Source organism: Dermacentor silvarum, chromosome 10, assembly GCF_013339745.2.
Source record: "Dermacentor silvarum isolate Dsil-2018 chromosome 10, BIME_Dsil_1.4, whole genome shotgun sequence".
NCBI classification, from domain to species: Eukaryota; Metazoa; Arthropoda; class Arachnida; order Ixodida; family Ixodidae; genus Dermacentor; species Dermacentor silvarum.
This window is the reverse complement of record NC_051163.1, coordinates 96,406,572-96,422,602: the sequence shown is the minus strand read 5'-3', so window position 1 is coordinate 96,422,602 and position 16,031 is coordinate 96,406,572. Positions and strand designations below refer to the sequence as shown.

Genomic DNA, 16,031 nt, shown 5'->3' with positions numbered 1-16,031 from the left:
AGAATCGTACTTGGTGTTTAGGTCTACAACACGGACGTACCGCTAGTAAGGTAATAGCATCGTCGATGTTATACACAACGAAGCGCACTGACCATAATTGACTTGCAATATTCACAAGAAATAAAGGCAGCAGATGTGTGCGACCTTGGATCATTACAACCAAATTTCCAGCGAGGCAGTTTTCGTCCAACAGTTTCAATAAAAGTTTCAGTTTCCTGTAATAATACCGCAAAGTTGAAAAAGTTGGCCGTATATGACTGTTCCGTTTGAAACCTTGCCCGCATGTGATGCTTTTGAGCACTTCTGGTTGTAAAATAAAGACGGTATTTCAATACCGCACATGTTACTTCGCGATAACATTTACAATGGTGTTTCCCAACATTTACTAGGACAGTGTTTAATTCAACCTCATTTATCTTCCTACAGAGAGTTTTCATACCATACCATCAATTTTCGCTAAGTTTAGTCATCGTTTATAGTTCTGTCAGGGTAATGAATTCAATTCTGCCCCGATCGTTAGAAAGGCTCAAAACAGTCTGGAGTGCTTGCATACGTAATTTATTACGAAAGCCCCAATTACCCATCTATTTTGAACTTTACCTACACATCAAACATTACCTGTTTCTAAGAGTTACAAAATATAAAGCTGCTGCCTTTAGTTCAGTGAGGACACCACGTGAACATATATCACGCATGAAAAATAATAAGAAAAAAAATCGAGCGTTTTTTTATTTAATTGTTTGTAAGCTTCTACATAATTGAGAAACATTAAAACATCGCGACACATTGCACTTAAAATGCTGCCTATTCCGTCAAAGTGTAAAATTATTTAAACGAAGTTTTCTTAGGACATTGAGAAACCTACGCTATTAAAAGCAGCGTGATACTTTTGAATACTTGCTTACAGTTCTTTTAAAGCTGTATTTGATCAACAGGAATTTACCGGCGATCGCACATAAACTTGGCGTATTGTCCCCGCTATGTTCGCAAAATATGCCCTCAGTTGTAGTTGTAATTATGACAGCGAAGCCGTATATTCCATTGGAAAAGGCGAATTTAATCCACTCATTTGGAAAATTGCCTATATATTCCCCATCATCATCAGCCTATATGTATGTCCACTGCCGGACGAATGTCTCTCCCTGCGATCTCCAATTACCCCAGTCTTGCGCTAGCTGATTACAACTTGCGCCTGATAATTTTTTAACTTCATCATCCCACCTAGTCCTCTGCCGTCCGCGACTGCTCTTCGCTTCTCTTGGTATCCATTCTGTAACTCTAATGGTCGACCGGTTATCGAACCTACGCATAGCGTGGCCTGCCCAGCTCCATTTGTTTCTTTTAATGTCAATTAGAATATCGAATATCGCCGTTTGCCCATATTGCCCATTCATGCTTCTGATTTTCTTCAGATATAAACAAGTAGCCATGTTTAGCTCACTGGGGACACGTAGAAACAAACTATAGATCTCGTAAGATATACAAAAACACATGCAAAAACAAGGGTTTAGAAATTATCTGCAGCTCTTGCATTTTAAGCAGGAAAGTGAAAGTTTGGTAATGCATTGCGCTGAAAATTCAAGTCCGCATCTCGTGCATTTCTTTTATGAGTCTGGGAAGCATTTCTACTAGCAGAGGTCTGACATCCTGAAACACTTCAATGAGAAATTTCCCAAAAGGCTTTTATGAACCCACACAGAATAAACATGCTCAGAACATTCCTCCGTACTTTGAATAAATATAGAAACCGTGCCACGCATAGCTAACCGAGGATACTGGGGGAACAACTAAATTTCGTGTAGAACGCATAAAATTTGTAAGAAAGCAAATGTTCAGTAACTTTTATTTCAAACACATAAGCAACCTACACAGGTCAAATTTTCGGTATACGTCACCAAAAATTGGCCTTCATTTCATCAAAACATGAAATATCTGCTGTTCTAGCTCCTTCCGGGAAAGAAGTAATAGTGTAGCTCTTATGTAGAAACGGCCTGAAAGTAAAATCTACAAAATCACAAGTGACACGTGCCGTCTGAAAAAAATCTGTTCAGTGTTCTATTGGTATCGAAATAGCTCTGCACCTTCGACCGAAGTCATTTTCAGGAACATATCTACGCTAAGTCGTGATTACACAATGAAATTTTACAGTTAAACCTGTCAGTGACTTGATTAGATTTTTGATGGTGATAAGATACTAAGATTGCAACGCTATGAAGACTATGTCTGGACGGAGATTCAGTAGTTCCAATTTTTGATAATTCAACAACTTCATGCGGTAAGACACATCAATCGTTCGGCGCGACTGATTAAAATACTTTTTCCGGACCTCCCCCATCGTCCGTAGGTTAAATATAGCAAGCCGATTGTGTTTTCAAATACGGTTAGCCAGTTCCAAAAAAGTGGGCATGATGCAAGTAGCGCAAGCCGAAATTTCTTACGGCGGGATCGAACTGTCCAGCGCCAGGCCTTCTCCCCAATACGAGCGTGTATAGTGAATCCAGCGCCTCGCCATACACGCTGTCCAAGCAGGGGATGCGTAGTAACGAAAAGCATTAATTACGTGGCCACTACAATAAGAACGCAAATTTAGCTTTAGTTGTACTTTTGTTGTACTTGGCATCGTGCAGCCGAACGAGCCGACTTTCAAAAGTGGGGCGCGGAGGGGGCAAATGACATACGTTGCCTCCCACTATTGACCGTGAGGAGGGGCCTGGTGCCCCCCCTCCCCCCGGTAGATACGCCTATCCACACAACGCTCGCTGCGTGTGTATTCCCCACTTCGTCCTCTGAACCTCCATGCCCAGGACCTTGTTTTGTGATAGTAGAAAAATGTCCTTGCATTTCGCTCGCGCACGGGAAACCCTGGATACCGGCCTGCAATTCTTTAGAAGCCGCATACACCTGTTTCAGATTGACGTGTGCCTGAGATCGTCACCGCTGTTGGTGACAAGATGGAAATATACCTGGATAGCGGAGTGCGTAAAGGTGCCGACGTGGTTAAGGCGCTCGCGCTAGGAGCTCGGGCAGTGTTCGTGGGACGGCCTGTGCTCTGGGGACTCGCATGTGACGTAAGCCAGGTTTCTTACTTTTATTGCAAGAGCAATTATATGGACACTTCAACCGGATTTCTGCCGTCGTCGTCGCCGTCGCCGTGAGGTTCCGTATAGATAAAATCTTCGCCGCGAGCCGTATGCCCCAGCGGAAGCGTGCGGGGACGCGCGCTATCACGGAGAGCGTACGCACTCAATCTCCCACGCGCAAGCAAGGCAGCGGAAAGCCAGCGCCGGAGGAAGCAGGGGGGGGGGGGGGGGGGCACTTTTCTGCCAACAACCGCGCTCGTCGCTCGTCCGCACAGTCTCTTATCTCTCCCACGCGCAAGCAAGGAAGCGGGAAGCCAGCGCCGGAGGGAGCGGGGGGGGGGCACTTCTACGCTGCGAACAACCGCGCTCGTCGTTCGTTCGACCGCACCGTCTCTTATCTCCACACGGCTCTCAGTTTCCGATGAAGCGATAGACCGAACGTACCTTCGCCCGCTGCGCGGCATATGAGCTCGCTGCCAGCGTTTTGACAGTCGTTGGCTGCAGTCATTCAGTGTGATCTATTCATGTTTGTTTGTGCGCGCTCACACCACGCTTGTTCATTCAGTTAGTAATAGTCGGGCCACATTTTCCAACGCACGCTACACATGCAATGCTGCCCAGATCGGCAGTGCAGCACTACAGGTGTGTCCCTTCGCACGCGCTGCCCACGGTAAGCGCTTCTCATCAATACCACCGTTTCACACGCGCCTTCTCGTGGTCATCGAGTCTCTCTTCATGTCGGTCTACTTACGCCGCAGCACACCTGCTTACTTAATCAGCTCATGTTTACTACAATTCATATTGCTACCAAGGCCGCTCACCTTACTTCGTATGACATTGCTGTGTTGCTATCGCATTCATTGCTTCGCCCTTAGGGCGAAACTGTGACATTTTTTTTATACCTTATGGGAGTAACGAATTGAACCTTTGGGGCATGTCCACGGGTGGCTATCAACAAGCGATGCTTCCCCTGCTTGAACAGTTATCTACGTCATATCAGTCTGCTTGTCCAGCAAGAAGTGTTTCTCACAGCATGTGTTTGCAGTTGCAATCACCCGCCGCGGTTGCACAGTGGCTATGGTGTTGGGCTGCTGAGCACGAGGTCGCGGGATCGAATCCCGGCTACGGCGGCCGCATTTCGATGGGGGCGAAATGCGAAAACACCCGTGTACTTAGATTTAGGTGCACGTTAAAGAACCCCAGGTGGTCCAAATTTCCGGAGTCCCCCACTACGGCGTGCCTCATAATCAGAACTGGTTTTGGCACGTAAAATCCCACAATTAATTAATTAATTGCAGTTGCAATCGACATGGTCACGTTTCGCAGCTGTGTCATCACTGCATATCACGGCGAGACCTGGTTTCGCATTTACCAGCACGTCTGCATTCTCGTTCTGTACCATTCTTCGCTGCGCATCGACGTTGCGCATCACCACCACCCGATGCTGCTTAACTTTGCATTTACGAGCCAGCATGCTCACGCGTTTTCATTAGAGTACGCTCCGCTGAATACCGAAGACGTTCCTAATCCTCTCGATAGTTGCTCCTAGCCTGTGTCTTCTCCTTCCTCACTGCACGCTTTGACCCCATTTTGTTTATGTTGGAAATCACATCAGTGACCTCATTTTTTATAATTTTACACCTAGTGGACATGCCCACTTCTGCTGCAGCTGAAGTGCTGATTGGCTGGCGCGCCTGATTGCGCCTGACGCGTACTCCAACCCAGCCAATGGGAACTTCAGCAGCAGACGAAATGGTCATGTGCACTAAGCGGATACTTCCAGAATACACTTCCTGCACACGGTGCATAATATATTGCTTAACACAATCTCGAGGGCTGGCCCATCGTGCGAAACAGCAGTAAGCAGCCCAAATGCAGGTGGACGGGGTCAAAACCCCAGCCCACCAGTGAAACATCACTGGCACAAGCCTGATGAGGTTAGCTTAAGTCCTTGCTCTTCAGGACACATCGTGCAAGACAGAAACCAGTATGCCCAAACCAGGCGACGAGGCAAAGAAAGCTTCGCCTTATTAGTTATTTCCCCATTGATGACAAATGGGATTTGTGATAAAGGCAGCGTATCTATTTACGTATAGTTGTCTGCCTCACGTGCCTCTTCGGCACTTTTTTTACGCGAGAGTTACCGACCGTTGCAGTTATATTGCATTGTTTGACCAGTCAAAAGTCCCCTAATAAATGAAATGCATGCATGCATGGCTACACAACTAACCACTTGAAGTTCGAGTGGAATAATTATAGCGACGCTTTGCCTCTTCCCTCCGCTTTACAATTACTGGCTGCTGCTGGCGTTTTACACGATAGGTCACATGGAATCAGTGTAGCAACTGTTCTTAATAATGTGCCATAAGGTAAAAAAATGTCCCATAAGGCAAAAAAGCCGGCATTGTCCTCAACGAGTGCTACCAGAAATCTTCATCAGCGTGGATTAAGGTATATTAAGTTTGTTATAAATTAGAGCAAGGAGTAAGGAATTAGAGCAATTCCCACTGCGGAATTGTTGGCAACGACAGCGCCGATGAAGCTGCTCGCTCGGCTCATCAAAAACATCAGCGAGTGCCTATACCACTCTCAAGAACGGACGCTGCGCGGCAACTTCAATCACTTGCTCGCCACATCACATTTCAAAGATGGAATTCACCAGGTTTCAGCAACTCACGCTTGCATTCTCTCGACCCTAAATTGCGACTTCGCCTGCCACCTGGACTCTCCCGTGGTGAAACAATTTTACTGTGTCGCGTGTGGTTGGGCGGCGCCATTTACAAATTCCTATTCATTCCTAATAGGAATGGCTAACAGTGCGGCATGCAATTTGTGCGGCTGCGATGAGACGCTAGAGCACCTTCTGTGTCATTGCCCAGCTTTTGACGCTCAACGACGGATTCTTCAAGCTCAACTCAGCATGTTAGATAGCAGAGTGCTGTCAGAGGAAAAGATTCTGGAACCATGGCCTACGCATTCCTGCATGCGAAAGGCCACAAAAGCTCTTCTTCAGTTCTTGAAAGAGACTGGACTATATGAGCGCTTGTGACAGTGGACCTTCCTCTGCGACTGACTGTGTGAATAACTGACTCTTTGTGTTTTTTTTTCGTATTCTCGCTCCTTGTCTATTCTTCCCCTTTCCCTCTCCCCAAGCGTAGGGTAGCCAACCGGGCACGTCCTTGGTTAACCTTCATATCTTTCCCTTCTCGTTTCTCTCTCTAGAGCAAGGCGGATTATGGTTGGTACAAGTTGGAGCAAGTGGATTAGGGTTGAATTAAGAGAATTAAGGTGTAAAAAGGTGGGTAAAAATTAAAGCAATGTGTATTAAAGTGCACTAAGGTTAATGCAAATTAGAGCAAAGTGGATAAAGGTAGAGTTGTGAAGGACACGCGACAATGTATGACGTCACGTATGATGGATGGATGGATGGATGAAGAACTTTATAAGTGTCCTTTAGGGCGCGTGCCAGCGCGCAGCGGGCCGCTCCCACGTCGGGACAGAAAGGCCAAGCCTCTCCGCCGCGTCGCGGGCCCGTTGGACAGCCCATAACTGTTCTTCGAGGTTGTGGCTGCGTAGAACCGCATCCCAACGTATAGAAGTGTTGCTTTCATCGCCACGTAACGCGGGACACCGCCAGAGCATGTCAGGTAAGCTCGCTAAGTCATTGCATAGTGCACATGCATTTGTTGTCTGAATTTCGGGGTACATTTTGTTAAGAAGTAGGGGGTTTGGGTATGCCCCCGTCTGTAGAAGCCTTAGTGTTAAAGCCTGAGGTCTATTGAGTTTACAATGTGGGAGGGGATAGATCCTACGAGCCAAGTAAAAATGCTTAGTAATTTCGTTGTACGAGGAAGGAGAGTCCCGATTGTCAGTACCCCCAACGTCACGCTGCCCGGTACTCGTAGCTACGCGGTTGATAATCCCTCGCGCAGCATTGTGTGCCGACTCATTGAGGTTGGGCGGGGCACCCTCGATCTGTCCCATGTGGGCTGGAAACCAGATCACTGTGTGTGGCTTGATCTGCTTGCTTCCTTGTATCCCTATAGGGCCAGCTCGGATATGGTTTCTTTGGCAAATGCCCGAATGGCTGATCTCGAGTCACTGTAGGTTGATGTCCTCTTGTCGTCCTATAAGGCCATCGCTATTGCAGCCTGCTCTGCGGTCTCAGAGGACGTCGTCCGAATCGAGATTGCGTTCGTTACTTTACTTTCATGGTCTACGCTAACCGCAGCGAAGGCCTGTCCGTCGGCGTAGCGAGCTGCGTCTACAAAACTGTTCTTCCAAGCCCGTTCACGAGCCTTTTCCTGGAGGGCCTTCGCGCACGCCCGACGTCTTCCCACGTTGTGTTCCGGATGGACGTTTCGTGGGATCGGGGTGACAGTGATGCGGTCCCGCTGCTCTCGAGGGATGCTGCAGAACTTTGTTTTGACTACTGTGGGGGGAACGCCCAGCAGCTGCAGGATGTGTCTTCCAGCTTGTGTGGTAGATAGCCTGACGAACTAGGCCCTCTCCTGCGCTTCCGCCAATTCCTCGAGCGTGTTATGCATGCCGAGTTGAAGTAAGCTTTCCGTGTGTGTGTATATGGGGAGGCCGAGGGCTCTCTTGATTGCCTTCCTGATTAATGCGTTGAGCTTATACCACTCCGATCTTTGCCAATTGTGCATGGCCGCGCCGTAAGTGAAATGACACATTACGAACGCATGCACCAATCTCACGAGGTTGTCTTCTCCGAGGCCTTGCTGCTGGTTGCCCACTCTTATTAATCTGATGGCATTGTCCGTCTTCTTAGTGATTCGCAGCGCTGTCTGGTTGTTAGAGCCACTCGACTCAACCACCATGCCGAGAATCCGGATGGCATCCACCCTCGGAATATAGCCTCCGTCGTTTGTCCGTAGTTTGATGTCGCATTCGGCGAGTGGCTTCCATCCCTTTGGTTTGGGGCCTCTGCGCTTGGGTCGATATAGTAGCAGTTCCGACTTGTGAGGTGGGCACCGAAGGCCCGTGGACCGTAGCATCAATCGCCCCTTGCAGGGCCGTCTCTACCTGTCCATCACTACCTCCCGTACACCAGATGGTAACGTCGTCTGCGTATATGGTATGACTGATACTGTCGATAGCAGAGAGTTTCCTGGATAGACCAATCATGGCGAGGTTAAAGAGGGTTGGGGATATGACTGCGCCTTGTGGCGTCCCCTTTATCATGTCTGAAGTCAGGTCCCCGATCTTAAGGGTGGCTTCTCTGTCTGACAGAAAAGATTTCGTGTAGGAATGGAAGTGCTTCCCCAGATTAACGCTCGAGATTGTGTCTAAAACGAACGAGTGAAGAATGTTGTCAAAGGCATTTTCCAGAGCTAGACCTTGTATGGCTCTCGTGTCCCGCGTATTACAGTCAATAATGTGATGCTTGATGAGCTTCATCGCGTCCTGCGTCGATAGTCCAGCCCTGAAGCCGATCATGTTGTATGGCTAAATGTCGTGGTTCTCCAGGTAGCGAGAAAGCCTGTTTAGAATTGCGTGCTCAGCAACCTTCCCCACGCACGATGTGAGCGAAATTGGGCGGAGGTTATCGAGGCTGGGCGGCTTGCCTGGCTTGGGGATGAGAATGACGCCGGCCGATTTCCACATTTCCGGAACTATACCACTGCTCCATGATTGGTTAATGATGTCCTTTAGGTATTCGATGGACTTGTCGTCCAGGTTCCGTAGAGCTTTGTTCGTGATCTTGTCAGGACCCGGAACCGATCTGCCGTTGAGGGCGTGGAGCGCCTGCCTGATCTCATCAATCCCGAATTCTGCGTCAAGCTCAGGGTTCCCGGAGCCGTCGTAGTCAGGTGAAGGTGGTGTAGGGCCCGATGCGACAGACAGGTATTTCTTCACGAGTCTGGATAAAATTTCCAGACTCGAATATTCTCGCTTGGCTGCGTGTAGGGTGCGCGCCAGTGTATTGTGTTGGTTGGTTTTAGTGTTCGTCTCGTCGAGGAGATGCCTTAGGAGGTTCCAGGTTCCCCCTTGCGCATCTGCCCGTCGATCGAGTTGCACACCTCATCCCATTGCTGTTTAGAGAGGGCTCTGCAGTGTTCCTCTATAGTTCTGTTGATTTCTGCGATCTTTTTTCTGAGCCTGCGGTTGAGCCTTTGTCCCTTCCACCTGGTGAGGAGGGACTGCTGCTGAGGAACAGGTGAGCCAGACGACTGTCCATCTTTTCCACCGGGAGGTCGGTACAAACCTCTTTGGTGGTAGCTTTGATGTCGTCTCTAACCTGTGCCACCCATTGTTCGAGGCTACCTTTGTCCTCACTCTCCATTCGCTCTTCCCTAATCTTGCGAAACTTGTCCCAGTCTGTGTACTGGAACATGCCCTGTCTCTTCTGCTCGACCTGGAGGTGTGTGGCCAAGATATAATGGTCGCTACCAAAGTCTACCCGAGGTTCGTCCACTTAACCGCTGCGATGCTCCTGACAAAGGTGAGATCCGGTGTCGTGTCACGGCTCGACGATGTCCCGCATCTGGTGGGGAATGCCGGGTCCGTTACTAGCATCAAGTTTAGGTTTAGAGCCTCACGCCAGAGGTTCTCCCCCTTGTTAGTGTTGTATGGGTAGCCCCAGGTGTGGTAGGGGGCGTTGAAGTCACCAGCTACGATCAAAGGAGAGTCTCGTGCTAGTTGCGTGGCCTTGGTGATTAGGGCTTTGAAGCGTTGTCTTGGGTTTTTGGGACTACTGTAGACATTTAGGATGAATATACTTGCGCGGTTCGCTGGGCTGGGGATGATTTCTATCATTATATACTTGCGGTCATTCTATGATGGACTTTACTGGCAGTCACATATGATGGACGTAAACAATTACATAAATCAATCCTTTCACATTCAAATAACATAAGGATACTTAAGTGGCTAAATTTTTGGCCTAGCGGCTGAATAGTGGGCTTGGCTTAGCCCAACATTACTTTAGATATGGTTTCTTCGCCTCTTCCTACCATTTTGCGTCGGGTTTCTTGCAAGATCGGCCGTTCTCATAAATAGTGAAAACTAATTCCAAACGAGTGCAAATCGATATGGCAATGACTAAGCAGGGGTATTGTGCACCAAACGCATACGCGATATCGAATACATGCAAAATGGGGTGAATCATCTATTGAGCTCAGAGGAGACGGAGACTGGCAAGAAGCATTAAGCGGAGCAGGAAATTCGATGCGCAGCGAAGCCTGGTTGAGAACGCGAGCGCCTGGTGGCTTGCAAACGGGAAGTTGAGCAGCATTGAGTGGCGGGAATTAGTAGAGGAGCGTGGTGAACATTTCGCCAACAAACGCGAAGCGGATCAGCGTTGGTGTGATCAGAAAGGTGGCTTCACTGTTCACTTGCGCAGCAAATCCGGGTAGCATCGGCACACTTCGATGAAACAGCACTGGAAGAGGACCGCACGCATCATTCCTACGGGTTCAAACAAGTGCTTTCAGAAACACTTCAAATAGGACGATTTCGGGTCGGTGTGCAGTGATAGCATAGGCTCTAATTTCGATTGGACGTGCCTGTGGTGTCGAACTGCCAGAAGATTACGTTGAGCTGGGCGTTTACAGTCAATTGCTTGTCCAACTTCGTCGTCTGGCCTATACTCGAAAATTGTCGCTTGACAAGAACGGCGTTGTTCACAACCACCAACTGTTGCTTCTCTTAAACAGATTCTCACAGCGTGTGGTATTATCGTAATGTTTATGCATTGCATCTATGCTTTTCTTCTCCAAACAAATGCGGTACTCTCCACATGAAGTGAAAATGCGCAGTATTCACTAAATGTGAAGGTGAATTGAGTGACGACTACTTGACCGCTTGTCGCGTGCGCGCTCAGCTTGCACTCCGTCAAATGCCCGGAAAGTCTGCATTTTATCATAGTTTCCTTTGCAACGCAATTTTCCGCTTCGCAGGGCAAGCAAGGTGTCGACAGAGTGCTGCGCATATTGAGAGAGGAGCTCGAGCACACTATGCGTCTTCTCGGTGAGCTGCTTGCACTTTTTCTCCTTTTATTGACTGTGCGCTTTGTATTTCTTGCGTTTTTGAAATAACATAGGCCTATACAACCCACCCCCTCTGCCCTCCCCTCTCTCTTATGAACGTACATTTGGTCTGCTTAGAATCACTGGCTACAAGTGAGCGTTCCGGTTGTGAGAATTGTAGTATTTCTTGTTGGTTTCAATAAATGGCATGAGCTTGGGAAAATAGGACACAACAAAGGGCCCGCTATCGCAAAAGCATTAAAAACAATCCCCATCGACGGTAGGATATTACGCCCTGCAGCTGCACGATGGGCTGTGTATGACGCTGTAGCGCAAGGCTCCGTCATCAATTTCATATCCTCGAATTCCGTTAGCGTAAACCCCAATCTTGGCACGGGAGTGGTTTTGTATTCCACCTCGTGAGAATATGGATGCCCGTTACGAGAAAAGCACCATTTTGTTCATCAGCAGGACGTCATAGCGACAGCTGTGTGGCATGTTTTTGTGGTGCCTTTTATCGAGCTTCGGGTAAATGTAGTGGTAAGAGTGAGAGCGGGATAATCGACGCGCGATGGTCGATTGCAGACAGCGCCTTTGACTGCATGAAGCGACTTCATCATGGCCAGGGCTCGGGAAGTGCAATTTGAATGCGTGGCAGGAGGAGAGGTTCATTTCAACTACACAAGCTTTTTTTCTGAATATAAGGCCCGTTTTACTATGCTCAAAAAGGGGGGGGGGGGCGATTACACGAATGGGATGGTGTGTGTGTCGGGGGGAGACGGCTTGCAATGGAACCTGACGGCCTCTCGTCCTCCCCTCCCACCCCCCTCCCTCTCGTTTCTGTTGACCCGTATGTAGCGGTACCGCTCGGTGGCAGTTGCACTCGCATCGCCATTGAGGACCTTGTATCCTGAAGGAGAGAAAATAATGTTTCAGGTGAAACCACATGCTGCTACAGTTTGTGAAATAAACGCGGCCACCAAGCCGTATCAGCTCACTTATTTTAGACAATAAACACAGAAGACACACACTAAGCACACTCAAAGCTCTCTTATCGACCAGCTAATGACTCAAAAAAGGTGATAAAAATGCGCAGATCGCATAAACTAAGTGAAACTTTCGCGTCCGCTCCGCCACCACAGCCGACCGAGTGGTTCATAAGGCCAACCCCGGTGCACGCGATGTCATGTCTCCACCCCAATACTGCGACCAGATGAAGCCATGAGTTCCACCAACCAATCATCTTCTCGACCTTCCCTCCCCATATGACGTTCTGCTTGCACCAGCCAATGGGCATGCTTTATTGCCTCTCCGCCCGCCTTCCTCCTATTGGCACAGCACCTAAATACCTACTGACCAAAAAGATGTTCGTAGCTCAATTACGTGGGGCAGAAGAAAGAATAGATGAGACAGAGCGCTATTTGTAACGGTGCACATTGTGCTGTCTCGATGGTGAACTTTGTCCATCGTTGCCATCCTTCACCCTCTTCTCCACATTGCTACCAGTACCACAACCGAACATGATCCTAAACCCATCAAAGCCACGAAGAAATCTTCCACGAAGAAAGCTTTCAGGCCGGGAGCGCGCTTGTACCTATGTTAGCGGTAGGTACCCGGCTGCAGGATTTGCTTCCCACAACCGCGGCGGATGCTCTAGTGTGGTACTACTAGTATAGTATAGTATAGTGTAGTACTCTGCCACATTTTCTAGCAGTAACTATCAACAGGAGTGGTGCCGGTGGACTTGAAAGTGGGTAAGGTTGTTCCAGTACCCAAAAAAGGTCCTCCATCTTTATGCCGCCGTTATCCCCCTACTTCATTTACTAGTATTTGTTCTAAACTAATGGAACATGTGATCTACTCAAGCATTGCTAGGTTCTTAGACTGCAATTACTTATCTCATTCCAGTCAACACGGCTTTCGCGCAGGACTCTCGTGTGACACCCAACTAGCTTTATTTTATAACGATATTAGTTCCAGCCTTGGCTTCAACATATCCGTTAATGCTCTTCTTTTAGACTTTGAAAAAGCATTCGACAAAGTTCTGCATCAACGGCTGCCCTAAGACTTTCTCGACTAAACATTAATACACCTGTATTCAACCGAATTCGGTTTTCTCACCAATCGACAACAGTTTGTTTATGCTAATACCCAGTCATCTAACCAATCCCCCGTAATCTCTGGTGTGCCACAAGGTACGGTAGTTGGACCCCTACTTTTTCTTAATTATATTAATGATCTCCCAGCTAATATTTCGTCTACCATTCGTCTATTTACAGGTCAGTGCGTCGTATATCGTTCTATTAAAAATAACGCGGATATTAATACCCTTCAAAACGACCTAAACCTTATCGAGTCCTGGTGTAACACATGGTTAATGTCCCTAAATATAAAGAAACCTTCACTAATATCTTTCCACCGCAGGTCACATTACCAGCCAGTACCATATATCATTTTTGACTCCGCAGTATCATCCACTGACTCTTATAAATATCTTGGTGTAACATTTTCAAGCAATCTCTCCTGGTCAACCCACGTAGCTAACTCCGCGAATCGCACTTTGAGTTTTCTTCGTAGAAACTTAAGACTCGCTCCCCCATCAGTGAAACTAATAGCTTATGTCACATTTGTTCGCCCTAAGTTAGAATGCGCATGCTCTATTTGGGAACCTCATCGATCTAACCTATCTAATATTCTAGAAACAGTCGAAAATCGTGCAACTCGTTTTATTTACTCTGTGTACTCTTACCATTCCAGCATTTCCGAGCTTAAGGCTCGTGGTCACCTCACCAACCTTGAATTGCGACGTCACATATCTAGGCTATGCTTTTACCACAAATTTTATAATGCTCCCTTCGAAGTTCCGGCTATCTTACCAGTTCGTCGCTTATCCAGCCGCACAAACCATCCCAGAGCGGTTTACCCTCCCCCAGCACAATCTACCACTCATCTTCACTCATTCTTTGTGAAGACTGCACGGGACTCGAACCATCTGCCTACAACTGCTGTGTACCACTCCGATCCACATCAATTCAAGGCAGCACTGGAATGACTCTTTCACTGCAATTAAAACCCATCCCTCATGTAATGCCCCAACTGGGGGCCTTTGAGGTATAATAAATGAAATGAAAAATTTTAAAGGGCAAAGTTTGTCTCCCTGGTTATCCGTAGTTTCCCTGTGTTGTAACTCTCCAGTACATTTCGATGACCGATCGGTCGGTATCCTGCAGGTATTAGTCGAATACCGCCACCTATCAGTCGTTGGCCCACAAGACTGTGAAGGCTCTTTTGTCTTTCTGGAAGGCGACTGGTCCTTCTAGACTGAACGCCTGTGTGATTGGCCTGTGTGACTGGCCCGTGTGTGATTATATGGCGCAATCTACGCGCGTGCGCGAACTGACGGCGTCTTTCTTCCCCCCCCTCTCCCACTGTCTTTATCGTCTTTCTATCCCCCCCCCCTTTTCCGTCCCACAACATACGGTAGGCAACCAGACGTTTTGTGGTTAACTTTCCTGCCTTCTGTCTTTTTATCCGCATGCTGCTACTCCTGCATGGCACGCCAGGATATAAGGAGAAACTGTAGTGATGCCTCGGTCTGTAGTTCTTTTACATGTGTTGTTCATTTAAAACCAGAGAGCGTGTGCTGTCTTTTTCACTTGCGTTATAGGTTGTTCCGGCACTAAGGACCTGTGCAAAGAATTTGTCATCAACAAGAATCACCATTCGCGACCATTTCGAAGTACCTTATAAGCGAGGAAGGCATGGTTCAAGAGACTGCTCAGTTGTGCGGTCGTGTATACGCTCCAAATTTGGGAGATAGCGGAAAGAGGTGACATCGGACGTGCTTCTTTGATTTTTCGTGGGTGTTACTGGGGGCCACGACGAGGAACGATTTTCGTTTTCTTTCACATTCTTTGTGTCTGTATGCGTATGTATTCAACAACGTTCTTGAGAACCGAAACTTGCAAAGATTTCGTATTTGCCAATATATGTAATCGATGATACCAGAAATTATTGTTCAAGTGAATATGTACATGAATTTGTTGAATAAAGAATGCTCATAATTAAACCTCGTAGGCTTTAGTATGAGTGGAACGGGAATAACGGATTTGCACGGAAACCCAGGTTCTTAAACACATGACGCTTGACGTAGAGAAGAATGGCTCAGTGGCTAAACCGTCTGTATTGCAGCAACCAGTTCACACCTCACTTAACCTAGAGATTCTTGATGCGTAAATTGCCGGGATAATAATGCACGTGAACTCGGGAAAACAGCGATGTTTTCCTGCACAAAGTGGAAATCACTAATGGTATATATTAGGGTATTCGCGGAATTTATTTTGCTGCCTTTCATCTAACTGTGGTCCAAATTATTTTCCCTCATAGCCATTGACATGTTCACCATTGCAGAAGAGTCCAATGATGCAGTGCCGATGAGCCAACACCAAAATCACGTTAAACGCCGTAACGCTGTCTAAATATTGTACGTGTCTGAGGATCACCGAGACTGGGACATTAACTTGCCTTTTGTGATCTTCGCCTACAACTCTTCTCGTCACGACACAGCTGGCTATTCACCTTTTTATCTACTGTTTGGCTACGACCCACCATTACCTATGGACACCATACTTCATGCTCACGCAGACACATCCTCTGCCTATGCTCGTGATGCTCTTGCCCGTGCTGACATCGCCCGTCAGGTTGCCCGCGATCGCTTGTCGGCTTCACAGGTCAAACAAAAATGTCTCTATGACCGCCGACACCGGGAGGTGAACTTCCCTCCAGGATCGCTCGTCTTGCTGTGGTTCCCGTCACGTCGCGTTGGCCTATGCGAAAAACTCCTCTCCCGTTATGCTGGCCCTTACCGCGTCGTACGCAAAGTCACTAATGTGACCTATGAAATCGCTCCGCTAAATCCTACGTCGGCCTCTGCAACAATCGCGAGTGACATAGTCCATGTCTC

General features: G+C 47.8%; 1 protein-coding gene across 1 annotated transcript; it reads left to right on the top strand.

Annotated features, from left to right (window-relative positions):
- The first annotated feature begins 2,890 nt into the window (after window positions 1-2,890).
- Window positions 2,891-15,125, top strand: LOC125940667 (2-Hydroxyacid oxidase 1-like). The gene is made up of 3 exons (XM_049657095.1): window positions 2,891-3,068; window positions 11,000-11,069; window positions 14,736-15,125. The coding sequence occupies exons 1-3, from the start codon at window positions 2,952-2,954 to the stop codon at window positions 14,816-14,818; spliced, it is 270 nt and encodes an 89-aa protein (XP_049513052.1). The 5' UTR covers window positions 2,891-2,951; the 3' UTR covers window positions 14,819-15,125.
- The last annotated feature ends 906 nt before the right edge of the window (window positions 15,126-16,031 follow it).

What these genes read in the sequence shown, in the direction of transcription:
- LOC125940667 (XM_049657095.1), top strand. Translation starts at nt 2,952, where the DNA reads ATGGAAATATACCTGGATAGCGGAGTGCGTAAAGGTGCCGACGTGGTT. An exon ending in TCTGGGGACTCGCATGTGAC is followed by an intron (nt 3,069 to 10,999) that starts GTAAGCCAGGTT and finishes TCCGCTTCGCAG; the next exon opens with GGCAAGCAAGGTGTCGACAG. An exon ending in GCACACTATGCGTCTTCTCG is followed by an intron (nt 11,070 to 14,735) that starts GTGAGCTGCTTG and finishes CTTGCGTTATAG; the next exon opens with GTTGTTCCGGCACTAAGGAC.